The sequence below is a fragment of the Malus sylvestris genome, chromosome 16, assembly GCF_916048215.2.
Source record: "Malus sylvestris chromosome 16, drMalSylv7.2, whole genome shotgun sequence".
NCBI classification, from domain to species: domain Eukaryota; kingdom Viridiplantae; phylum Streptophyta; class Magnoliopsida; order Rosales; family Rosaceae; genus Malus; species Malus sylvestris.
In genome coordinates, this window is record NC_062275.1 from 12,313,214 (window position 1) to 12,338,988 (window position 25,775).

The 25,775-nt window shown below is 36.8% G+C and overlaps 2 protein-coding genes and 1 long non-coding RNA gene across 3 annotated transcripts; 2 read left to right on the top strand and 1 right to left on the bottom strand.

The window, feature by feature from the left end:
• Positions 1 to 2,769: 2,769 nt before the first annotated feature.
• LOC126608948 (pumilio homolog 24-like) lies at positions 2,770 to 7,949 on the top strand. The gene is made up of 17 exons (XM_050276964.1): positions 2,770 to 3,049; positions 3,176 to 3,229; positions 3,978 to 4,039; positions 4,135 to 4,216; positions 4,304 to 4,427; positions 4,572 to 4,655; positions 4,781 to 4,895; positions 4,974 to 5,124; positions 5,294 to 5,407; positions 5,513 to 5,584; positions 5,764 to 5,814; positions 5,962 to 6,012; positions 6,136 to 6,243; positions 6,338 to 6,520; positions 6,639 to 6,713; positions 6,881 to 7,140; positions 7,494 to 7,949. Exons 1-17 carry the CDS (start codon positions 2,819 to 2,821, stop codon positions 7,630 to 7,632), a joined length of 1,956 nt encoding a protein of 651 aa, XP_050132921.1. The 5' UTR covers positions 2,770 to 2,818; the 3' UTR covers positions 7,633 to 7,949.
• Positions 7,950 to 8,891: 942 nt separating this feature from the next.
• LOC126606554 (uncharacterized) lies at positions 8,892 to 10,837 on the bottom strand. The gene is made up of 4 exons (XM_050273953.1): positions 10,573 to 10,837; positions 10,425 to 10,476; positions 10,259 to 10,326; positions 8,892 to 9,516 (listed from the first exon to the last, which is right to left on the bottom strand). Exons 1-4 carry the CDS (start codon positions 10,720 to 10,722, stop codon positions 8,956 to 8,958), a joined length of 831 nt encoding a protein of 276 aa, XP_050129910.1. The 5' UTR covers positions 10,723 to 10,837; the 3' UTR covers positions 8,892 to 8,955.
• A 4,091-nt stretch (positions 10,838 to 14,928) lies between these two features.
• Positions 14,929 to 19,853, top strand: LOC126608245 (uncharacterized). The gene is made up of 6 exons (XR_007617806.1): positions 14,929 to 15,335; positions 15,416 to 16,407; positions 16,939 to 17,044; positions 17,561 to 17,624; positions 17,708 to 17,812; positions 18,982 to 19,853. It is a non-coding gene; the product is annotated as an uncharacterized LOC126608245 (long non-coding RNA).
• Positions 19,854 to 25,775: the final 5,922 nt, after the last annotated feature.

Genomic DNA, 25,775 nt, shown 5'->3' on the forward strand with positions numbered 1-25,775 from the left:
ATATTTATCGGAATCTAAATATTTTTAAGTTAAAATGTTCATAAAATTAAATTAGAATAGTGTACATAATTTTTTTTAAATTGCTTAAAAAAATTAGCCTAAATTTATTCCTTAATAATCTCAGGCTACGAAATTTAGGCCAAAAGGGTTGGAGCAGAAAAACTGTTTCTGGGTTAAAACCTAAATTTTATGAGATAAAAATTTTAGGTTTTACTCTAAGGGTTGGAGATGGTCTTAATGTATGTGTATTTATTTTGTAATTAATATTGGGCCTCATAGTTACTATAACTATTAAAATATAATTAGAATTATTTTTTTATTTTTTATTTTATTGGTCAATGAGATCCGTACGTAGGGATAAACAAAATACCTGCGGTTACCCGCCCATTTAAATTTAAGGGTTACGGTTATAGGTAACCGTTTAAAATAAACGGTTATGGGTATAACCATTTATCTGTGAAATTTAAATAGGTAGTTATGAGTATTAACTGCGGTTATAAACGGGTAACCGTTTACCCATTTATTTTATATATGTAATGTTGAATATTTTAAAAATAAAATTATATATATGCTGTTGTTTGGCAGGGGATGGGAAGTTGTGTTATTAAGCCAACAATCACATATCTTCAATTTGAATGTTGCATCTTTTGATTGTTGCCGAAAAGACATGATTCATGGTTAACAAGTGTAATCATTCTCCTAACCATGTTCTCTATCGGACAAAACTTAGATCAATGCTATTGACTATAGTGCATGGTTTATATAGCTAATTATAATATAATGTAGCTCATTATATATATTATGTTAATACTTTACATTATGGGTTATATAATCCAAAAATACTATCTTCTAAACAGTTTTCATAACCCAATAATACTTATTAGCAAATATTATATTACCTTCATTAGTAACAATTAAAAATATCGTTCGTAAACTATTATTTAAATTATTAGAATGATATAATGACTTAAAAAATTAAAATACGAAAATGTATGATGAATGTACTTATAACGGTGTTTAATTGTCAAAAAAAGGAAAATTATGACAATTTTTTTAATTTTCAAGTTGTTAAAAAACATGTAGATAGGTGAAAATGGGGTAATGGTAAAATAAAAAGATAAACGGGTTAAAAAGGGTAAATGGGTAAACGGGTATTACACAGTTACGGTTAAATAGGTATGCGGTTATGGGAATGGGTGTAACCATTTAGGCAATTACCCAACGGGTAAATGGTTATGCAGGTATGATCATAAACAGTTATGAATAAATAACCGTGGTTACCCGTCCGCCATAACCGTTGCCCATCCCTATTCGTACGTTAAAAATTTAAATTATATATATTTGACGTTCCATCATAAGCGTTCAAATATAAAATGACTGAAAAGAAAAAAAAAATAGAAGATAGAATCCGGATCCATCTTTTGCAGATATGCCGTTTAGGTATGCAACTCTCCAACAAAAACCACCTATGCCATTGCCGAAATTCATCCTTTGATGCAGTGACTTCTTAACAGGATGAATACGATTTGTCAACTAAAAAGCAAAAGAGCTAATATGAAATCCAAACAATAATAATTCCATTTCAAAAAAATTCTTTTATCTTCCATGAAAATAAAACACAACCCTAATTGCATCCTTCATATACTTGGTTTTGAATTTGTAATTTGGCAATCGTTCTCCAGATGAACACTCTTTTTGCCTCCCCTACCTTGTCCATCGTGCTCTAAGCCTTATATTTCGGACCGCACTATTTTTGTTTGTGTCATCCATTTGGAACTGGTTGCTCTTGTAATATTTTTATTAATTTTTTTTTCTGATAAAAATATAACCACGTCCGCATCCATGTTATTTGATGAATTAATCAAGACGGTTGGATGTCATGTAACCTAAAAGCTCAAAAACAGTAAAAATATTTGTCCACAACCCTATATATATATATAGATATAAAGAAATGTTTCAAACTTTATGCTTTTGAACAATGGAGTTTTAATGAAACACTCGCGGTATTGTTCACTTTAACGAAAAAACACATTTTTACACTAAAAAGTCAAACCCGGTACTATTCATTTTGCCCTTTATTTTGTTCTTATCGTTAAAACTTAAAGTTTTCAAACCATTTTCATTAGTTTTCCTTTTGAACAAATTGTGACTCAAGTCTTCGGCCTTGATTGCCTCAAGCTTGGCCCAGCCCTGATGGGTAGGCTTGGTTGAAAGAGAAAAATGAATTGTAAACATATAAAGTAGTGTAAGCACACGATCTAGTAGTATTTCGAAAATAATAGGACATGGCAACATCATGTTTGTGTTGGTTTCGTAGTATTTCAATCATTGAACTGAATTTGAGTCTACGTAGTTGTTTAATGTTATTACTAAAGGATGTAATCGTTTCTGTTAACACTAATAAAATTATATATCTTTTGATGGAAAGAAAAATGTAAATGCAGGTAACTAATTTTATTTTAGGCCTAATTGAATTAATAGTTTCCATGATGTAAGGATAGTTGGAAGATAGCCAATGTGATAAAAAATTAAAATTTTAAGCCCATATAGTGAATTTTGTTAAAACTTAAGTTCAAAATTAAAAATTTCGTCCAACTCTCGGTTTCTTTACCACATGGCAATCCAATTAAGCCTTTATTTTATTTTAACTTACTGGTATACACATATTTGGGCCGCGGGCCGGGAAACCCATATGCTTTTCAAGCAAACCCGTATCGGCCCATACCCGAAATCTAAAACCCTGAAAAAACCCTTCGATAGAACGCAGGACAGTCCTCTTCTAAACAGAGAAGAAGTGAGAACTCCAAGTCTTACTCAAATGGCGGCGAAGAAGCAGGAGAAGCCAAAGAAGAGGAAGCAAATCCCAGGCAATAAGGCGGAGACCAACAGCTCGACTTCCAAGAAGCCCAAGCTCCTCGACTCCAAGCCCTCAAATCCTCGAAGCACCGACTTCAAGAAACCCTCCAAACCTTTCAAGCCCCGAGAACCGGGACTCGATCATGAGAAACAAGTTCCGCTTTCGAAGCGAGAGGGCCGCCTCCGTGCCAAGGTCGATATCTGATCAACGTGAACGAAATAATTGGGTGTTTTTTTGTTTCCTGCAATAATAATGTGCTGCTGAAGTTTTGTTTTTAATGATAAATCGGCAATTTTGATTTGTGGGTTTTTGTTGCAGGAGCTTGCAGAGGCTAGGAAGAAAAAGCGGAAGCGTCATTACAATTTAGAGCAAGTGAGTGTTTGTTCCCCCTTTGTTCTTTCTTTTTTATTCTAAATTGTTTGGATATGCATTTGAATTTGCAAATGATTAACACTATGTTTGGATGAGGGAAACAAACTTGGAATTTGGGTAAAAGTCAGAATTTATAAATTGACATGCACCAATTCATTTGTTCGGATTCATAAACACAAAAATTTAGAATTTCCACTTTGAAAAAAAACTTGGAATTTGGGACCTCCAATTCCCAAGTTTAAATTCCAGGTAAATAGGTTTCATTTCCGAATTTCTATGATTGAGAGTTTAAAAATAACAAATTCCATATTCAATTCCATTGTTCTTTTAGGTTAACCAAACAAGAAAATTCACAAATTCTAGTAAATAAAATCCCGTCATTTCAATTACCATCATTTTAAAATTCCTTAGTAATCTTAAATTTCTTCATCCAAACATGGTGTAATAGGAAAAGGAAAAGGAAAACATCAATAGGTATTGGTTGTGCTTGTTTGTCATAATTTGAATGTTAATCAGTAGATGAAACTTGGCCTTTTCTGATAACATGCAAAAATGTCACTCCAAATTACTTCATTTTTTAGCTCAAAACAACTAGCACCGCCTTGTTAAATTCACGTTTCATCTCAAGTTATCATTCATTGTGTTACATTTGCAAAGACAACCAGTTAACTTAACCACATTTAAATCCTCAAACTACGAGCTTATTGTGAAAATGGGATGAACCTTGTTTTACCCCTTATTTTAATAGGAGCTGGCACATCTGTGGGAAAAGATGCGGCAACGAAATATTTCCAAAGAAGATCGATCCAAGTATGTAGTTATAATGCAATTCTACCTCAATCATCTCTCTCTTTATAGCTACATTCTTCATGTGCTTATTCTTGTTATCTATGAACCTTGGTAAGGTTGGTGCGTGAAGCGGTAGAGAAAATGAAGGGGAAAATTCCTGAAATCGCAAGCTCCCATGTGTCTTCTCGTGTTCTGCAGGTTTTTATCTTCATGTATCAAATACTTTGAAGTTTGAAGTTTTTGTTTTCTTTTAGTAGCCTGTACTTATGTGCTCTTTTACCTTAGACTTGCATTAAGTACTGTTCACAAGCTGAAAAGGATGCAGTATTTGAGGAGCTTCAGCCACATCTTCTTACTCTTGCATGCAACACGTATGCTGTTCATCTGGTGACCAAAATGTTAGACAATGGTATGGTTCAGCTTAGAAGTATATGTGTATAAACTGTAGTCTTTGACTTTCATACAAATTTATTATAGTTTGAATATCATTGGTAGTAGTAACCTTTTAGTTTCTGAGAAATTATTAAGTTGTTACCTTTTCTTTATTTGGAAGCCTCCAAAATGCAGCTAGCGGCATTTATCTCATCTCTCCGAGGACATGTTGCTTCCCTTCTTCGTCACATGGTTGGTTCTGTAGGTATGTTAGATGCTCTCTGCAGTACTTGGAGATATATCTCACAATATCCAACCAACCATTTTTGTTTCCTTTCTCACACTCTAAGCAGTTATAATATTATTGCTATATTCTAAATCCTCTTATAGTCGTTGAGCATGCATACCAATTGGGAAATGCAACTCAAAAGCATGAACTTTTGGTGGAACTATATTCTACGGAGCTTCAGTTGTTTAAGGACTTGGTCTCGAAGAATGAGGGCAGGTAAAGGAACAGCTGTAGAACCATTTTACACGAATGTAATGTTATCACATTCTCATTGCACTTTGTATCAAATTTCAGGTTACTAGATATAATTTCAAAGCTAGATCTGCAGAAATCTTCAGTGTTGCGGCACATGACCTCAGTGATTCAACCAATTTTAGAGAAAGGAATAATTGATCACTCTATAGTACACAGGGTGTTGATAGAGTACTTCACAATAGCTGAACAGGTGTGATTGAGATATTAATTGCAAATTATCATTTCCTGAACATCCCAATTCCTTGGCCTACGATATCAAGTTTTTGTCTTCCCTTTACTTGTAATTTTGTCTATAGTACACAGGGTGTTTACTTGTAATTTTGTCTCCCCTTTCTAAATATCAAGTTTTTGGTTTTAAGTTCTCTGCCACAGATGTAATTAAACAGTTGTCGGGCCCACTTCTTGTTCGGGTGATCCACACAAAGGATGGATCTAAGGTTGGGATGCTCTGTGTCAAGCATGGCAGTTCAAAGGTAGATTGTTATCATATCAAGTGCAAATTGATGTCAGTTGACTAAATGCGTTGGAATTTTGGCTACTAATCTACATTATCGTTTAATTTCATGACTTGTATTTAGGAAAGAAAGAAGATAATCAAAGGAATGAAAGGCCACGTTCATAAAATAGCTCTTGATCAAGGTGGAAGTATGGTAAAGCTTTAGGAGACTTTATTTATTTTTTTCCTTTTTCATTATTCTAGCGCTAAATTTGTGATTTCGTACATTCATTTTTTTATTTCTGTACTTCTTTCTGTATTGTTGCAGTTGTCTTCGTAAAGCTTACTATAATATTGTGCATATCTGAAATTAATACACTCTATACTTCCCAGGTGCTTGTTTGCCTCGTTTCAACTGTTGATGATACGAAGCTTACTACAAAGGTCTGCTTTTCTTGTGATGTTTGTTGCAGATAAGGTTTTATTGTTATTATTAATATTTTCACTGCTGGGGGTGGAGGGGGAGGAGGGGGGTTGTGGTATATACAGATTTCTGGTGAACCTTTCTAATTCAGTTACTACTTTTTACAGGTTGTCATTCATGAGCTTCAAGAAAATCTAAAGGATCTTGTTCTTGATAAGGTTGTCATTTCTATCTACCGCCTAAAGGCTTGATCATGTTTTCATATCTACAATCTATAGTAACCCTATTTCAACTTACTCTCTACATTCCTAAGAGATGTTTTTCTGTTTGCAATCTTTCAGAATGGAAGGCGCCCGTTACTGCAGTTACTTAATCCAAATTGTTCACGCTATTTGACTCCCGATGACCTGGCTTCCCTCAGTTTGTCTATCCCTTCTCTTTCCAACAAGGTAGATCTTTTATTCTCTTTTTGTAGAAATTAGAAATGTATTTGGCTAGTGATTCATATGCACGAGAACTTACTCTATTTCTATCGATTCCTAGGCTGGACATGACAATTCTGAGACAAAATCTTCAAAGGTTAACAACTCTGGTGAAGAGGGCAGTAGTGATTTGGAATTAGATGAAGCAGATACGAATGCTGAGGATGGTCTCCACTCAGTTGGGGGAAAAAAGGATCCTGCCATTCGAAGACAGGAGTTGTTAGTCCAGAGTGGGCTGGCTGAGGTTTGTTGCCTTAACACAAAACAGTTTAACCAGAGATATTATTAGTGAAGTTGATTTGAAATTCAGCTCAACCGTTTTTTATACTAAGACTTGGACTTTGATGGGGTATGCATTGCAGAAACTAGTTGATGTATGCATTACTAGTGCCGGGGAATTGCTTAGATCAAATTTTGGCAAAGAAGTCATATATGAGGTACATATTTCACTAGTTCCGTTTAATGCAGATACTTTTAACAATGAAATTTTTTTAGCGTTCAACCCAATTTCCTGGCTCCGGTTCTCAAATGTGCAGCTTGAAATGTTGGAGAATTTTCGACACTGTTTGATTTTCGTGTGTTATAACTTTTGAATGTTTTGCAGGTTGCAACTGGGGGTGCCGGTGGAATTCTCCACCCAAGTTTGGATGACAAGTTGAGTGAGTTATATGAAACTATAGCATCTCTTGTAGCAGAACCGAAATCCCAAGAATCCAAAGAGGACTCAAAAGAGGAACACATCCTTGAAAATTTCCATTCCAGTCGGACCATAAGAAAACTAATCTTGGACTGCCCCACATTTGCTTCCACTTTGTGGAACAAAGCACTCAAAGGAGAGTGTGAGTTGTGGGCCCACGGTCACAGGTCAGCCTCTTTGTCTTGTTTCCCAGTATTCTGATGCTTGTGACTGAGCATAAGAAAGCATGTGATTCTTTCTTTTGTATTTATTTGTAATTTTCTTTTCGTCTTTTCACATGCAAGTTCTCGATAACATTACTCTTTAGAGAATAACACTTCAAACCCAATAGTTTAGCGAAAATACCCAACGGACTTGAAAATGGGCGAAACATTTCACAACTAATAATCAATCAGAGCACGACAAGTGGGTAGATGAGTTGTTTTTTCTTCAATTGAGCTACTGAAGTGTTTTTGTACAATACTTATAGTTGTCGGGGTGTTTTTGTCTAATTTATTATTTTCTTTCTCCGTGATTGCAGCGGAAAGGTAATTGCTGCATTCTTAGAATCCTCAGACTCTAAGGTCAATCAGCTGGCAAAGAAAGAGTTGAAGAAGTTGATAGACGGTGGCATTCTCAAAATGCCCGATCCAAAAGTAGCCACCGGAAAGAAGGAATGAGGAAATTGTGGTCTTCTATAGTCCCCAAGCCAAAACACAAAGTGACCCCAGCTCCACCTCCACGCCACCTGCCGGCAATAGCTCTTTTGACTGAATGTAGCTAAAGGCCAGCTTAAAATTTTTGTATTGAGTGTATCTCTTTATATTTTTACAATTTTGTAATGTGGGTGGTATAATCTAAGAAAATTATACATTTTGGTTTTGGTTAGCAAGATTCTGCGGATTCTAGCCAAAATGGTTCATGAGATTAGCCTAACGCTTCACTTGGTCCAGATTTGAAATCAATATAAGTGGTATTTGAGTTTGTCCACTATTAACCATTTTGGTCATTCGGCTAAAAATTCTGTTAAATAAGAATTAAATTGACAAAAATACTTTTAATTTTTATCAAACAATGGGCCAAAATGATTGGACAAAAATAAGGCTGTTTTTATCTTTTTATTTTATTTAACAGAGATTACCAAAATGATTGATGGTGGACAAATTCAGAATTAATTTTGTTTATTTTAAATTCCAAGTACCAAAGTGAGAAGTTATGCAAATTTCAAGGCCTATTTTAGTTAAAAAGCCTGCAACATATTTATGCAAATCCTACTTACGATGATGTTATTTACTTATGGCTAGTTTAGTATTGTTGTGCTTTTTAAAAAAACTGTTTTTGTTGTGCTATGAGAATAAACAGCTGTAAAATAAAGTTATTGAGTGTTTGGTAAACTTTTATATAAATTGCTGTGAATATGTTAAATGACAAAAAATGATATGATATTTAATGTGATATAATAATTGTTAAAGAGAATAATATAGGAATAATGATTGTAATTTTGTAAAATATGTTTGGATATAGTTGCCATTTGAAAATTTCATTGAATGCGCACCGACTATGCTTTGAAATAAAAAGCTTTTTTTTTTTTATAAAAAAAAAAGGCATGGTAGACCTGCTTCTACTTGCCTATGTTTTCTACTATTATTGACAGCAGTTTGTTAAAAAAAAAAAAACACTTTTTTTTAATTTTACCAAACACATTTGATGTTCTAGATTTTTTTTAATGAGCTATTTTTTATTATAAAACACCACAATCCCAAACCAACCCTTACTTGAAATGAGTAGTGGAATTATTCCGGTTTCGGGCCTCATGCATTTACGGACAAATACAGAAAATTTATGGGTACGTTGTAATCTGTAATTCAATACTTAAAAATCAGGAATAAAATCCGATTAATGTCAAGTAAACTTGTCACTTTCTCAAGACATCCATGAATAATCGTATAAAAAGACGTTTCATTTTTTCAATTAATCAATGTAACAATCTACTTGCCTACTAGTCATGAACGAACACAAGTAGACCTACTCTTAAACATTCCTCTATCTGATCTGACCTCAAACACTGGAGAATCATAACCAGCTCTCCCCTGCTCATAATTCACTACATGATGCCCTGCTCTCAGCTGCCAAAACTTCATCGGTTTTTCGTATATTCGAGCCCGAAGATGAGGGTATCCCTGAACCTTATGTTCAGATGGATTGAATACAGGTGATTCTTTTGGGAACCTGCTACGAAACGCATCAAAAGCAGCAGCAGGTGGACTAAACAGTGAGGAGGACTGTTTTCCTGCAGCTGCATTGGCCTTCAAGCAGTTTTCTATCACTCTTGCCTCCTCTCTGAATCTGCTGCTGATATCTTTCAGTCCCTTGATTACTTTGCAAGGCCTTGGATTAGTGGGATTGTAATGCTTGTGGTGTGAAGAAGGACTGGGATTGGCAGTGCTGGGAGAGTTGTGGTGGGTTGTCGTGTAGGGGATTGTGCCACAATCAAAGCAGAACTTCCTCCATCTCTCCAAGTCAAAAACTCTTCTTTTTGCAGTATCTGAGAGACATGAATATGCCTGCAAAAAAATTTAAAATAAAAAATTAGAAATTTGAGCTGGGTTCATAAGTTGAAATTGAATGCAGTCACATCATAACACATGAATATGTTGTTGGGTGTCCAATCTGTGCTGTCAGGTTGTCACATGGGGCTCAACCTTCACCAAAGCACTTGTACCCCAATTAAGATGAGGCATAATATTTACTAAAATAAAGCCTTAAGGAAATGCTGTCAAAATAGCAAATAGTCTCCTTCTATTGATACCATCTCGAGATGTTGTTTACGCTGTCGCATTATATCGGTAACAAATACGCTTAAATTGTCAATTTGCTAAAATTATAGTGCTATTTGAAAAGAGTGATGTAATAATACTATAATAGTGTTATTTGAGAGATGATTTCACAATTCCGTTTGCTTCTTTTGCACTTCTCCTTTTTCGCCCCTCTATTCCTCTTTGATTTATTCAGTCTAAAGACTAAAAGAACATAGAAGAGTACATTACAAGGAAAAGAGAGTTCGGAAATCACAATCCAAGGTCCCAAAGTTTACATCATTGTAGTGGACAGAGGTGCAACTGAAATTTGTGTTGAATATGGTTGTAATGGGTATGGTGAAGGAACAACCTCACCACCAAACTGCATGGAATTTTCAATTTTCTTCCGCATACATTGACCATTGTTAACTTGTGGCATAGAGAAAATTGAGGCAACAACACACAACCAAAATGGTGGACATGGGGAAGAGAAGAGAACAATTCTAACCTCAGAAACAAGCTTGAATGCAATTTCAGCTTTTGGGTGCTTGTTCTTATCTGGATGAAGTTGTAAAGCTGCACACGCAAAAATAAATAAGTAAAAGATCCCAACCATAAATAATCACCAACCAATCAAACATATGTAAAATGGCAATGTTTTACCCAAAACCTACCAAGTTCATGATATCTCTTCCTTATAACATCCGCCCCAGCATTTTCCTCCACCTATGAATGCCAAATTTTCACAGACATCCATAAGCAATCTTGAAATTTTACAAAATGGGTTTGCATTTTTAACCAAGATGGTGCGAGAAAACGTACTCTAAGAAGGCGATACCAATCGACGAAAGACGACGAACGAACCGGGCTGCTGCTGCCGCTGCCATGCCTGTGGGAGCAGGCAATGGCACGCGTGGAAATGGAGCAAATCTCAGTCACCAGCTGGGATTTCAAATCGGAATCCTGCCCCATTTTTCTCTCCAACAGAGAAAATGGAAAAGAATGAGAAAAAATGTTTGAAAATTGAATTGTTGGATTTGGTTTGGCGAGAGAGAGAGAGAGAGAGAGAGAGAGAGAGAGGTGGTGGGAAAACGGGGGAATAAGAAGGGGTCGTCCCTAAATCTTGCCACGTGGAGGAATTTGAGGAGTTGTAGCCAGACATTATTGTCTTTTTGTTTTTTTCACTTAGCTTGGATTTGGGTGCGTTTGGTACGCAGACGGAACGGAACGGAACGGGACGGGACGGGACGGAACGGGACGGGACGGGACGGAACGAAGGTGTAATTTTTGAAAAAGATATGGGGTATATTTGTCTTAAAATGGTAAAACATTGCGTTCCACAAACGTGGAACAAACCCGTTCCAGGGGGGAGGTGGAACGCAAAAACACTCAAAATCTGTCCCGTGGAACAGCCCGTTCCACCCATTTTTGGCGCACCAAACGCGGGACGGAACGCCTCGTCCCGTTCCGTCCCGTCCCGTCCCACGTACCAAACGCACCCTTAAGGTTGGAATTTAAACAAAAAGCAATTCGTAGGGTCGCTCCACAGATTTCAAGCAATTCATCTTTTCTGACATCTTGACGTAGTTAAGTTGTCGCAATGTATGTAACCTCTTTTTATTCAAGTTCGAAATCATAGTATTGAACATTGATTGAATATTTGAATATTACCACTTTAAATTAATTGTGTATGCAATTAAAATCTATAACAAAAAAAAATTAAGATGTTTAATGAACATGTAGGACGATATAATCCATGTAGCTTCCCGTTTAAAAAAAAGAAAAAAAGAAATAGTTGAGAAGACGAGTATCGCTAGATTAAGAGCTACGTAATAACTAATAATCTGACACAAATGTTAATAATAACATGGTCATGATATATATATATATATATCACACCCTCCCTTACTAAAATATATATAAGATTGTTAAAAATACTTATCAAGATTCCTTCGGGGACATCCGATCAAATTGTAACGATCGTGATACTTATCAACAAGATGATACAAGAATTTGAAAACCAAACATTTTCCCAAGCAAGAATTTAAGATGAAGAATATGGTGGGTGAATATTTTGGCTACAATGAAACTATTTTGTTAATTGAAACATGTGGGCTTCTTGAGAAGAACTTAGCGATGAGAGGTCATTGTACACATGTCAGTGTCCAGATTAACTGCCTTAAACTCATCCAACCAAAAGGGCTATTTATAAATGGAGGGTCCCGAAAATTGAATGTTTGCAGTTGGAGATGGCAACACCAACAAAGGCATCCAAATAAAGTTGAAGCTCATGATGAACAGTCCCATAGAGTGAATGAATTCTCTCACTTTTAATTAGTAGGCTGACAGTGAGGGATTTATACGTAGCTCAATTAGTTAAGAACATTCATTTTTGTATTTGATGTCTCGAGTTCGATTTTCCCCTCTTGTACCCACTTATTTATTTGTTTTAGAAACATAAGAGATCAGATTCGTTCATCAGTTGGATTATTGTTATCCTTAATAGCTACACATTGATGTACTATGTGATGTGACAAATAATGTGTACAACTAACATTTAATAAGATAAACTCATTATTAATTGATACATACACGTCATATGATACAAAAATGTGATATCTGTAACGTTTTTGTTTCTCAATATATAAGAACCATGCAAATTAATATTGATATTGAATCTCATAAGAAGTTAGACGTAAAGAAAGAAGGCTAGTCGGTGGGAAAATGTGGTCAGCTGCATATATAATGCCCAGTTGAAACTTTGGCATAAATTGGCAATCAAGAGTAGGTGAAAAAGAGCTTCCTAGCACTACTCCACCTATAGGGTCCTTAATTCAATCAAAATCCTGTGCTGTTTTTCTTAGATTTTAATCTGAATATTTTTTTCTATTATTATGAGTTTTGAAGAAAAGCTAGGCTCAACTATGTTGCAACTCGATCGAAATTTTTTTACCATGCATGAATGGCTTCAACCGGCAAATGTATATTTATATATGTGTGTATGAATACCTGTTATACATATATATTTGTAGTTATTATATGCATCAACGGTTGACAGTCATGCTGCATGCAATTACGTTAAAAATAAATCTTAATGCTAGCTAAACTATTACGCAAATAATTAGGGTTTTAGCATTGGTATAAGAATTTAATAAAAGAGTAGGTTATGGTGGTTGTAGGATCTGAAAGGTATGATTAGCATATGATATGATGATGGACCCCTGAATACAAGGGAAGGCAGCTTTTGAAAAGGGACAAGAATTGTCTGCTCTTCCACTTTTGGTGCCCTTCTGTACCCTCATGTTTGTGTGGTTACGGTTAAACCACGTCAACATTTTATATTACTATTTATTTTTGTCTTATTATCTATATAAAAAAATAATATAAAATGTTGACGTGGTTTAACCGTGACCACATAAAACAGAAGAGCACGAGAGGACATCGAAAATGAGAGGGCAGATAATCCTTGTCCTTTGAAAAGGCACCCTATTTACATTGCCCGATGCCAAATTGCCAGTGATCTCTCTTTTTCCACCCTGTCTCCTAGAATCTGTCTTAATACTTGCAATCTTGGCGTTTGGAATTTGACCCTTTGCCATTCTTCATTTGCAAATTAAAGCATCAAAGGTATTGGATTTGGAGCCTTTGTTTTGAGATTCGCGAGCCTCTTTGTGAATTGGTTGGATCGTGTAGTTGTTTTATTTGGAGGAAATTCAAATTTTAATGTCCAAATCCCATTAGGGGCTAATACATAGGCCAATACCAAGTGCATTGGTTTTATCTTTTTGGGAAAATTTCAATGCAATTTATGTTGCTCAATGTAATATTTCAAGATTGGCAGCACACAATTGATATATCAATCCACATAAAATTGACATATTGATTAGAATTTCTATCTATCTTCAAATTTTGTTACGTGACTTTTCACTTAAAATTTGGTATGAAGTAAATGCAGTTAGACCCAAAATTTGACCAACACTTTGGGCTGCATGGCTTTACTAGAAACGATCTATAATTTAATTGTTTTCAGTGTGCCAAGAATACAGTCTGGTAGACCAATTATCATAATACAAGTGGTTATAATTTTTTTTCAAGTATTCATTCACTTGTATTATAACACTTGATGTACCGAGCTGTATTCTTAGCACATTGAAAAATCTTTCCATTTAGCTTCCTTCGTTTTGAGGGAAATAGAATCTGGGATAAAAAAAGGACAACAAGCTTAAATAGACATTATTAAAATTTAAAACCGACCAATTAGTTCTCTGATGGTAAAATAGACTGTAAACAACATAAAATACTTATACCGTTAGTATGCGAATCAAAACCAATGAGACTGAAGTGACTATAAATACAAATGTACCAATTTATGTGTAGTAAGCAAGGTATAAAATATTGATGATATCGGAAATATCGGTAGTCCAAAAACACGGAAATATTGATGGAAATATCGGGATATTATCGATATCGATACAAATTGAATAAAAACCACGGAAATTGTAAGAAAAACTTGGAAATTTTAATTGAAACTTTGCAAGATGTTTATTTAGTCAATTATCTATTAGTTTATCACAAAAAATTGGAAGGAAATGCATTGCATGATGAATTTAACTGATTTAAGTTGATTATATAGCGAGCTGACAAATATTGTAAGTGTAGAAAATATGTAGTAATTAATGAAAGAAATTTAAACACACCATAATCATTTATATATAATGAATTAGTACAATATTTTACACTTTATACATTGCATGGTAAAATACATGAGTGACTTAGTATCATATAGAGTTCATATGAGGTTCAAATTTTTCACTATCTTCATTATCTCTATGTGTAGAGTAAGTGTATTGTGAAGAGTAGTTATCAAATGATAAATCCCCAAAATAGTTTTGCATGTAATTGTTTTGCATGTGATGATCTGATACTCCACCTCTGAGAATGTGAAAGAATATCACGCGTGGCACACGGTTTTGAATGAAACCACCATTATTTTTGTCCATGGTATGAAATTGTACAAGTTGTCAGGGTTTTGAATTATTTGGATGGTTTTGAATTATTTGGATGCTTTTGAATGAAACCACCATTATTTTTGTCCATGGTTTGAAATTGTACAAGTTGTAATTGTAAAAGTTGTCAGGGTGCAAACCACACACACACACACACACACGCCACCACACACACACACAGACATCCACACACACACAGACTCTCGATCATTCTCTCTTCTCTCTTCTCCCACACACACATATAGAGATCTCTCGATCCTTCTCTCTTCTCCTTTCTCCCACACACACGCACAAAGACCTTAGTCTTTCAATCCTTCTCCCACATGGCCTTATGCTCCTCCCTCGCCTTCCTCCTCGTCCGCGTATTCCGCCTCGTTAGCACTGCCTCTCTCTCGAAAATCTCATCTCTCTCATTTATCTCTGCATCGAGACCTACATACACACACGCACACCATCACACCCGCTTGAGGAAGACACCCATCGTCATCAGCAACCTTGTCTTTCTCCCTCTCCTTCTCGTCTCTGCAACTCGGCGAACGTAGGAACCCTCCGGCTAGTTTCTTGAATTTCTCCGGTTAGGTAAGCTTCGGGTTTACCTCTTTTTGTTCTAGATTGAAGCTTAGATGTGAAATTTAAGTTCTATCTTGTGTTTTTGCAAGGTTTTTGGGACGAAATCGGCTCGGGAACAAGCACACCCATCTCCGGCGAGGCCGTGGGTGTCGACGAACTTTCCGAACACCTCCGACCGTTTCACGGCAAACAGAAGTTATAAAAACATTCCTCTCGTCTTGTATTTCATTTTGATACCTAGATTGGAGTCTAGGGTGCACTTTTACAGTCGACCGGAGCTGTAGAAGCTCCGGCATTCTTCTCCGATTCGCACATCTCTAAAATATCACGATATTATCAGTAATATCACGATATTATCAGTAATATCGCGATATTGTCGATATTATCTATAATATCGTGATATTTTGACAAAACCTCAATGGATAAGTATTAAAATATCGGTAATTCAAAAAACCGATATTATCGGCGAAATATCGCCGATAATATCGGCATTTCATACCTTGGTAGTAAGTTATGGATTTTCTGTTTTTATCGTATAAACTTGCACAAGTAAAATGTCAGCATGTGCACACCGTAGCAATACATTGGACACCATTTACAATCAGTATCTAATGTTTCGTCCTTAAAAGCACAAAATGTTGGTTGACTGGATCCTAATGTTGATTCAGTCATTCTTTTTAGAATGCACTAAACACACAAAGTTTTAGGCCTTGATTTTTGTTTGTTTGCTTAGGTTAGCTGAAACTTGAAGTTGGAGGACATGCGAGTGGTATATCACCAAAATGAAGCCATGATGAGCACCGTGCTGCAACAACCAAGACTCTGTATTATAACATTCCAGTTCACATAATAAAATATTGTCCGCTTTGGGCCACGTCCTTACGGAGTTGTACTTGGGCTTCCACCCAAAACACGTCTCATTATAGGAAGGTGGGCACGTACATATAAGGCACATCACCCCCTCTTTCCCGAACGATGTGGGATCTCACACGTATTATAAGAATCTGCAACTCGGTGCATTGAAGATCCTCTAATGATATATAGTGGAACCCTGAAGCTATTGAACATAGCGACGTAATATGTAAGTGAACTTTGAAATTTGGTAACATGTTGAATTGCAAGATGATTATTTCTTCTTATGTTGAAAATGCAAAATATATGAATTTTCTTTTTCGTCGTAGGGCTGGCTAATAAAGTGAAGAAAAAAAATGCAAAAGAAAAAGGAATTGTTCGAACCAAACCATATATAATTTGATTTGATATCTCTATATACTAAAACCCAACCACGTGGTACTGTGGATGACCAGTGGGTGGACGAATTTGCCCCTGTAATTGTCTTCTGTTGTTCTTCTCTGTGGTTTTTAGAGTGGGAAAATGTCGGTTTTGTCCACATTGGACACGTGTTGATCATCGGCAGAATGTCTTTCTACTTTTCTTTAGTTTCTTTGCCTCACTTTTTCATTTTTCTCTGTTCGTTTTTCTTTCTTCGTTTTCTTGGTTTCTCCCGCTCTTCGCTTTCTTCCTTTTCTGGATATCTGCCGTTCTTCGCTATTGTTTTCTGCCATTTTTTAACCTTTGGTGGCTTATCTTTTGTTAATCTTTGTGTTTGCAGGTGTGGAGCCATTTTTCAAAGGAAAAATTCATCGGCCGGTGAAGGTTATTTAGCTTGGTGGGTTGGGTTATACGGATCTTCAGCTTGGTGAATGTAATTTCTCCTGGTGAGTTTTTTTTGTTTTTTTACTGCAGGTGTTTGGTTTTATTTTGTCTGATTTTAGATTTTACCAGTGGGTTTCTTATTGAGAGATGTGTTTTCAAAATTTTGGGCTTTTGTTGTTGTCAGTCAGTTTATGGGTATGAGATTTCGATTCTGTTCCGTGTGGATTGTTTTTCTATGGTTTAGTCATCTAGGAAAAGAACCAGGTTTCATGTATGAGTGTTCGCCATCTGAGAAGGGAAACATGAATTCTGTTTGATTGGAGGTTGGTTGAGTGTGGTCCATATTGTATGGATCCTTTGTATTTGAAGCAAGATTTTGATAAAATTTGAGTATTTTTTTGCAAGTGATTACTTTTGTGTGTTCCAGCACTATATGCATATTTTTTAATAACGTATCAACAATTAGGTTTCCATAATCTTAATGACTTGCAAAGATGTGTTCCAATTAGTCTGTGAACTTCACTATTGTATAATATTTCAATTAGTTGAATATATTTTTTAACTAATTTTAGTGTCAGATTGTTTTGGGTATCTAAGTAAGATTGGGAAAGAAAAGGAGATTGTGGAACTTTCATGGTTGAGGTTTGTGATTTTATGTATTAGTTAAATTCTAAATTTTTAATTAAGTTCACTCAATATATTCACATTTGTGTATATTAGTGTAGTTCCAGCACTCTATACGTATTCTGCCCTGTAGCATGTACTCATGCAGTTCCAACTTTATCTACAAGCTCGATACAGGGAAATGAACCTTTATGTTCAATAAAAAGGTATAATTTTTTTCCCACTTTTGTGTATATTAGTGCTTTTTGTTATGATTTAATGAGTTCGTGCTTTTTTTCGCTTAAGTAACATGAGAATATGTTTCTATTACCAACTATGGATTACAATCGACTATCTTAACCAATCAGATTAAAGCTCCACCAAGGTTTGCTTGCTGTATTGTGTTTTATAATCTCTCACTCTCACTTTCCCTCAGTTTGCTTCATATGAATGTGACTGCATATAGACCACATATGCTAAATCAGTAAATAGCAAAGACCTCTAATGCATGTACTATTGACAATGAAGCAAGTCGGATTACCATGTAGAATTAGATTTGTGCACACTCATTTGATTTCTCATTTGGCTTCTTGATTAATTATTATAAAGATTGTGAAACTTTTTGTGCCTAGATTTCTGTTTTGCAATTTTTCTTTGCATCTGGACCACTGCATTTTAAAAGTGTTAAGGGTGAGATTTAAATGCTCAAACACTCTATTTTTTTTCCAAATATATACCTTTCGTTCTGTTCGGTTTTAAATGTTAAAAACTAAATGGTTATTTGGATAAAATGGTTTATCAGTTTATGTTATGTGTTGTAATCAGGAATTCAATTGGATTGGGTAAAATGCTTTGTCAATTTATGTTATAGGTTTGTGCTTTCAGAAATGGGTGAATGGGGTTTTGAAAGAAACCTGTCATTTGTGCGATGATATTTGATACCGCAAAGGGGGGTGTGCACACAATGAAATAAGTGGAAGTCCATTTTCTCAATAATGTAATAAGCCCTATAGTTCTTCGGACCATGAATTGGCTTTGGGGATTTGGGTTGATGAGAGACATGATGAGTTTTTTCGGTTTCGATTTTTATTACACAAATTTTCAATTGGATTGTGTTCTACCTTTCAAATTTCTGCACCGTACTTATGTAAGGAATTCCTTCTTTTAAATACAATGTTAAGACTGTCGGGTTGCAGCGTAGATATAAAGTTTTAAGGTGAGATAAAATTGAGTTAGCAAGGGTGCAAAAATGATTTACAACTTGGGGTGAGAAAACAGAGGCAAGATAGAAGCGTGTGAGAGAATTTTTTTGGGACTTACATGGTGATTTGTGATGTGTTTAAGAAATTTGGTCTGTGAGTTTTATTACTCATCGTTTGGTTTTTTTCCTTTGCAGGGTGTCTTTATGCTGGGATCATCACAGCTTACGCATCTTTTCAACCTTTAAAGTCCTTCAGGGTAAGATTTAGGTAGCAAAATAGTTGATTGAAAATTTGAAACGAAGAGTTGGCTTTCTTTTTGTTGAACTAATTTAAACTGCTTGGGTGTAAGATTTAGATAATGAAATAGTCTGTTGATGCACAAAACCGGATGGTCTTGGTACAACGTAAATCCGACCGTGAATCTGCATAAAATGTAAATGACACAAGAGTTATCGTGGTTCACCCCAAGGTTTGGGCTACGTCCACATTGAATATGTATTTCCCTGAGAGTATTTGTGTGAGAAGGAGCTCTGTAAATGAAGAGCTTTGAGAGGGGGTGAGAGGCTTAGGGTTTGTGAGGGTGAGGAGGCCCTTTTATAGAATAAGGGCTCCTCCCCTAATTACATATTTGCCCATTCCTTTATTACGTAATTACATTTAAGTCCCTCGAGTATTTATACGAGGTCTAAATACGAGGCCCTAAATATGGTATAAACAGTAGTCCCCCAAGTCTTCAGTCAAGAGAGTCTTTTGGCTGGAGACTTGAAATTCAGTCCATGTGTGGGCCGAAGTAACTAGATGCTGTTCTTGAACTAATGTTCGATATAAGGCAGTGCTCAATCTGAAATGACGCTCAACTAGAAGTAGCACATGCTGCGAGGCTGCTCGGCTCGTGGCTTATGTTGCCTTGGTTAGCTCGGCTTGCGGCGTTTGAAGGTGAGGGAGTCCCTTTTATAGAATAAGGGCTCACTCCTCAATACATGGATGATGGGTTAGAGTTGATGCTCTCTAATGGTGGTGAGGGGAGTCCCTTTTATAGAATAAGGGCCCGTTCCTCAGTACATGAATAATGGGCTAGTTGATGCTGGCGGCGAGGAGGTTGCTCAGCTGGCGGCGAGGCGGTTGCTCAGCTGGCGGCGTTGCTCTCTAATAATGGTGAGGGAGTCCCTTTTATAAAATAAGGGCTCGCTCCTCAATACATAAGTGATGTGCTAAGTCCCCCAAGTATTTTTTCATGAGGCCTAGTTGAGGCCCAATATATGGTACATAATGTAGTCCCCCAAGTCTTCGGTCAATAGAGTCTGTTGGCTGGAGACTTCAAATTGAATCCATGTATGGGCCGAAGTGGCGGTTGTTCGGAGGCGGTATTTGTATATCCTGCACTGAAGCTTTGTAGGTGAAGCTTTGCAAGTGAAGCTTTGAAGCTGGAGCTCTGTAAATGAAGCTTTTGAAGCTGATTGACATGAGTGATGCTCATGAATGTTTATGTTGATTGACATGAATGATGCTCATGGATGTTGTCACGAATGATGCTCATGAATGTTGACATGAGTGATGGTCATGGATGTTGTCATGAGTGATGCTCATGAATGTTAACATGAGTGATGTTCATGAATGTTGACATGAATGATGGTCATGAATGTTTATGTATGATTGTCATGAGTGATGCTCATGAATGTTTATGTATGAATGACATGAGTAGTGCTCATGTATAATTTGGAGTACTAGGCGTACTTTTGATCACCTGGTTGGTGGCATGAAGGAGAGTACGAGTTGTACATTTCATCACCTGGTTGGTGGCATGAATGGCTAGTTGCCAAATTAGAGTACGGGTTGTACATCTCATCACCTGATTGGTGGTAATGAATGGCTAGTTGCCAAATGATTTTAGAGTACGGGTTGTACATTTTATCACCTGGTTGGTGGTAATAACGGCCGGTTGCAGAATAATTGTGGAGTACTTGACGTACTTTTGATCACCTGGTTGGAGCTATTTTGGGTTTCTGGACCTTCACCCTCTACATAACATTCCAGCCCATTTATTTTGGGCTTTGCCTTTTTTTTTTTTTTTTTTTTTTTTTTTACCCTCTGATGGGGTTTATACATATTACCCTCTGATGGGGTTTATACAGATGTCTCTGAAAGATAATAAAAATAAATTACATCATTCTAGTGGATTGTTTATTTCTTACTTTTGCAGTGTTTTCATGTGCCTCTCTTTTGCTTTCTCTTTATTTATTGATTATTTGCGTTGTCCGAGGCCTTTCTTTTTGTTGGATAAGACCGAATCTTGAAGCTTTTTCTGGATGGACGAAATGTTGGAATCATTCTTTTCGGATTTGGACTCCAGTTTCTTAATTGTGGCAAGCAGGTGGCAGACAGCCATCATATCATTAATAATAAGAAAATTTATTATTAACTTATCTTCTGCCTGTCTTCCACTACTGTCTTCCTCATGTGCGCTCATCTTGAATGCCCGTTTCTTTTGTGGAGGATGAACAAAGTTTGATGCGGAGCAACTGAGGGTGCCCCTGTCGGACTCATTTTCCGGAAAGAAAAATGCAGAAAAGAGAGAAGCCACCGACGCGATCCCTACTGAGAACTCGAGGTTGTCCCCACTCCGAATGATCTCGACGATGTCGAGCCACATGAACAGAACCTTGACGCCGACCCCGGTCCACGATGGGAGCTTGTTCGGAGAGATTGTGCCAGTAATGGTGGACTTGGACTTGAGCTGGTCGAACCGTGGGGAGTTGCGTAATAGACGAATAGCTGGTTGGGTTAAGTCGGACCGGGAATTGAAGAGACCCTCTGTTTAAACACCGCGAAATTAGTAAGGAAACAGGATCCGGATCCACGACCTTGGTCGAACACCAAGATGACGATGGTTTTGATGGGTTGCTGCTGTTGGGTAGAGCAGAAATTTGTTGGCCGGAAAGTCGATGAGAGGAACTGGGAGTGCGGGCCACCGGCGGTACCTGCTCATTTTCTCAGGCGGTGCTCTGGGGGTGTGCTCTGACCTGGGTCGTTAAGTGGTGCCACAACGTCAACAACACAGGAAGATGGCCTAAATTTGTTTATCCAGGAGTCGGCGAATGTGTTGGGTCTGAAAGCCCACAACTCCATCCTGCTCGCCACGTTCTCTGACGACGTCATTAAGCAGCTCAATCAACTAAAAATTCAAAATTTAAAAGAAAAAGTCCTAAATAATTCAGCAGGGGTCTTGAAGGTGATTTTCCTAGTTGGAGGGTCATCAACGTAAATGTTACTGAGCTGCACCCACACCAAAAGCTCCTTGGTCTTCACCCCTGTCAGCTTTAAATGTTACTGCGCTGCCCTAAATATGGTTCAGCGGTAGGTCAAGAAACACAGCGGACGATGAGTGATAGAGGGAAGATGGATCTTCGCTGGTTGGATCTGACGGTGACGGTCACCTATGGATCTGACGAGCAGCAGCAGCTGGAGATGAGGTTTTAACAAGGAATTCAAGGCCTCCAGCGATTCTGTTATCGGAGAGGATAAGCTTCTGGAGATTTTGAAGCCTCGGGAACTGGTCCAGGGATGAAACATCGATGTTTGAGATCAAGAGGTGCTGAAGGTTCTGGAACTTCTCTAGAAGGCTCAGAGGGGGTAGGCGAGGTGGAAGACGCCGGAGCAGCAACTGTCAATGGCGAGTTTGGAGTTGTGGTCGAGGAGATCACCTCTTGCTGGGTCTATGGTCCTCCCATCTCTTCATTTCGGGGATATCAACTTTGATCATGCCGAAGCTCCTTAATCAGATTCGCGTCCATCATGAACCTTGCCTCATATAGTCCCTGCTTTTTGAGCTCTTCGACAATGAGAATTTCAAGAGCCAGACCGGAAAATATCCTCTGATTTACTTCGGGAAAAATTTCAGGATTTACCGGTGCGGAGTCGTGGGGGAAGTAGGCTGCGTCTTCTTGTCCGGAGACCAAGGTAAGGCAGAAGCTGCTGCAGAAGTTCTAAATAACCTGGGTGAGTGTGATGATCCAGTCATCCTTGTGGGCACCCATGTAAATGCTAATGCCACCACATGGCGGTGGTGTAGAAGAATATGGTGATCCCTGAAGGAGCGAGCAAGTGCAAAGCAGAGTTTGTGATTGAACGGTGCTCAGAAACCGTCGTTGGGCTTCAGCATCAGGTGAGTATGGTTGGTGACAGTCGCGAAGAGGTAACACAGAGCCATACAAAGTAGCTACTGTGCAGATTTGGAGGTTTGCCGATGTTGAAAGATAACACTTTGAAGAAAGGAAGACTGGTGAAGTTTGAAGGACAATGCTTTAAAGCAGTGCACGCATATACGCACAGAGTGTGTGCTTTGGTCTGGATGGGGCTTGGTTTTGGGCCAATTGAGACTTGGACCCTTCTGAGACAGAGTAGAGAAGAAAGAAGAGGAGGGTGGGGGTCGGTGTCTCTTGGGTTTTGCAGATCCACGGCGGAAGTGAAAAATTGAGAGATGACCGACGTAGCTTTTTGTGTCGATTCCCATAGACGGCGCCAAATGTTGATGCACAAAACCGGATGGTCTTGGTACAACGTAAATCCGACCGTGAATCTGCATAAAATGTAAATGACACAAGAGTTATCGTGGTTCACCCCAAGGTTTGGGCTACGTCCACATTGAATATGTATTTCCCTGAGAGTATTTGTGTGAGAAGGAGCTCTGTAAATGAAGAGCTTTGAGAGGGGGTGAGAGGCTTAGGGTTTGTGAGGGTGAGGAGGCCCTTTTATAGAATAAGGGCTCATCCCCTAATTACATATTTGCCCCTTCCTTTATTACATAATTACATTTAAGTCCCTCGAGTATTTATACGAGGTCTAAATACGAGGCCCTAAATATGGTATAAACATAGTCCATTGAAAAAAAGAGTTTAAAGAGCACAGTGTTTAATATCGTTTAAAGCTTTTACAAAGATTTAAAAGCTTTTGTTATTAATTAAAGCTTAATTATGAATTCAACCATATATTTACTTTTAATCCATGATGTAATACTAAATTGAAGTGTGTGATTCATTTACCTTTGTTAAAATTTGTATTTTTTTAATTAAAGATCAAGAACATTGACAATGACAATTTTTTTCAATGGTCAGGCATTTCGTTTGCTTTTGTTGTCAAACAACATTGTCTGGTGATTGTCAAACAGTGTCTTCTGTTTTGAATAAGTGTGTTTTCTTCTAATTATTGTTGGTGTTGTGTTTTATGATACATATAACTTTGGTGTATAAGCTAACTTATATTCTTCCAAGTACTGGTAATTATGCAATTTTTTTAACTATGTTTTTTTAAACTTTCACCGGTGATTTAACCTTTGTTAATCAATATTGTATTTTGGTGTCATATTGTTCTGTGAAAGTTGTGTTCTAACAATGGGCTGAAACTATAATATTTTGGTGTTGTATCAATGTTTGATGTAAATAATGACAACGCATTGCAAAGACAAATAAAAACATGTTTGATGATAATTATCCATTCGATTATTACATGCTTTAGTGAGTTTCTTGCCAAATGAACCTCACTTTCTCTCTAGCAAATCAACTCTGTTTCGATTAAAAAAAAATTTAAATGAAAAAGGCTGGGTTTTATATTCTGATTCACTGTGTTTTCTTCTAAATATTATTTTTCCCCCGGTTTATGATATGGATAACTGTAGTTGGATAATAATGTGAGCTCAGCTATATTCTTCGAAGCAGTGACCAATGAGGAAGTGTGTAGAATTGTAGAAGTAAATAAAAGTCTCAATCTTTAAGTTGCTCTGTGCACAATGAAATTGAATTTTGATTTTGTGTTTCGGCATACCCTTACTAGAATTTTGTGATTTCGAAATTATAGAAGTTAGTGGCGATTCGAAACCAGTTAACTGGGATGAGAATTAGAGTGATTTGAAATCGGAGAATAAGGAATTGCAGGATATAATGGTAATGGTGAGGATAATATGATGATAACACAAGTTCACTATTTTGCAGAGATTTTTGAAGACTGATATTTTTTTTTTCATTTTTGCATTTTTTAACAGGTGGTGTTCTGATTTTTCATTCCTTCTCATCACTTCTACAAGAGGTATGTTTCTGATCGAGAAAAATTTCCAAATCTTCTCTCCTCATTAAACTTTCCTTAGGATTGTGAAAAAGCAAAGGGGTTGATTGGAATGATGGTTACCAGGAAATTCCATGTGCTCAAAACCCAATTCGATTCCGTTGCTAAGAGTTTGTTGAGCAAGTCCCTGTACGGAAACATGGTTGGAGTCGTTGGTTCTATGTGGGTTCTGGGCAGCAGCTACTTTTTCTTTGTTTTTGGATTTGTATGCTCAGGTATGGTCAAGTTTGAGTCAATGATTTTCCCAGATGAAAAGTTTGATGGATTTGAACTGATTAATAGGTTTCTTTTTTCAGATTCCATTTCTGCAATTAAAGATTGCTTAAAGAAAAGTTGTATGTAATTGATTTTCTGCTATAATGTTTTGAATTTCTTATTTATATAGTTCTACATATTCTTTGTTTGCATTTATTTTAGTTGATTGTATTAGTGGTTGCTTTTGTTTTCACCCAGCTACCAAAACTTTGCCTACACTATCCATCTCTGTTCTCCGCCGTCCATCACCGTAAGTCCTTTTTCTTTTTCCAGAATTTTCAATCCTTTTATGTTTCATTTTCTGAAATTTTCATGTTTCTATGCATATATATATATATATATATATATATGTATGTGTATATATTGTTAGATATGGGACTGTAAGCAGTAGTGGATTAGTTGGTTCTACTTCTGCATTTCCTCTTCATTAAAATGTTTACTTACCTGCTTTTAAGCGTCTTTGTTTATGTAAGACCGACAATGGGTTAGCGGTAACTCCTTTTTTACATCATATTCCATTCCATAATATTACACTATTGCATCTGGAATAGCAACATTTATTCGGTGTCACCTAGAAAGTTTGTTGATGTATCATGTCATGTTTTTTATAATCTATTTG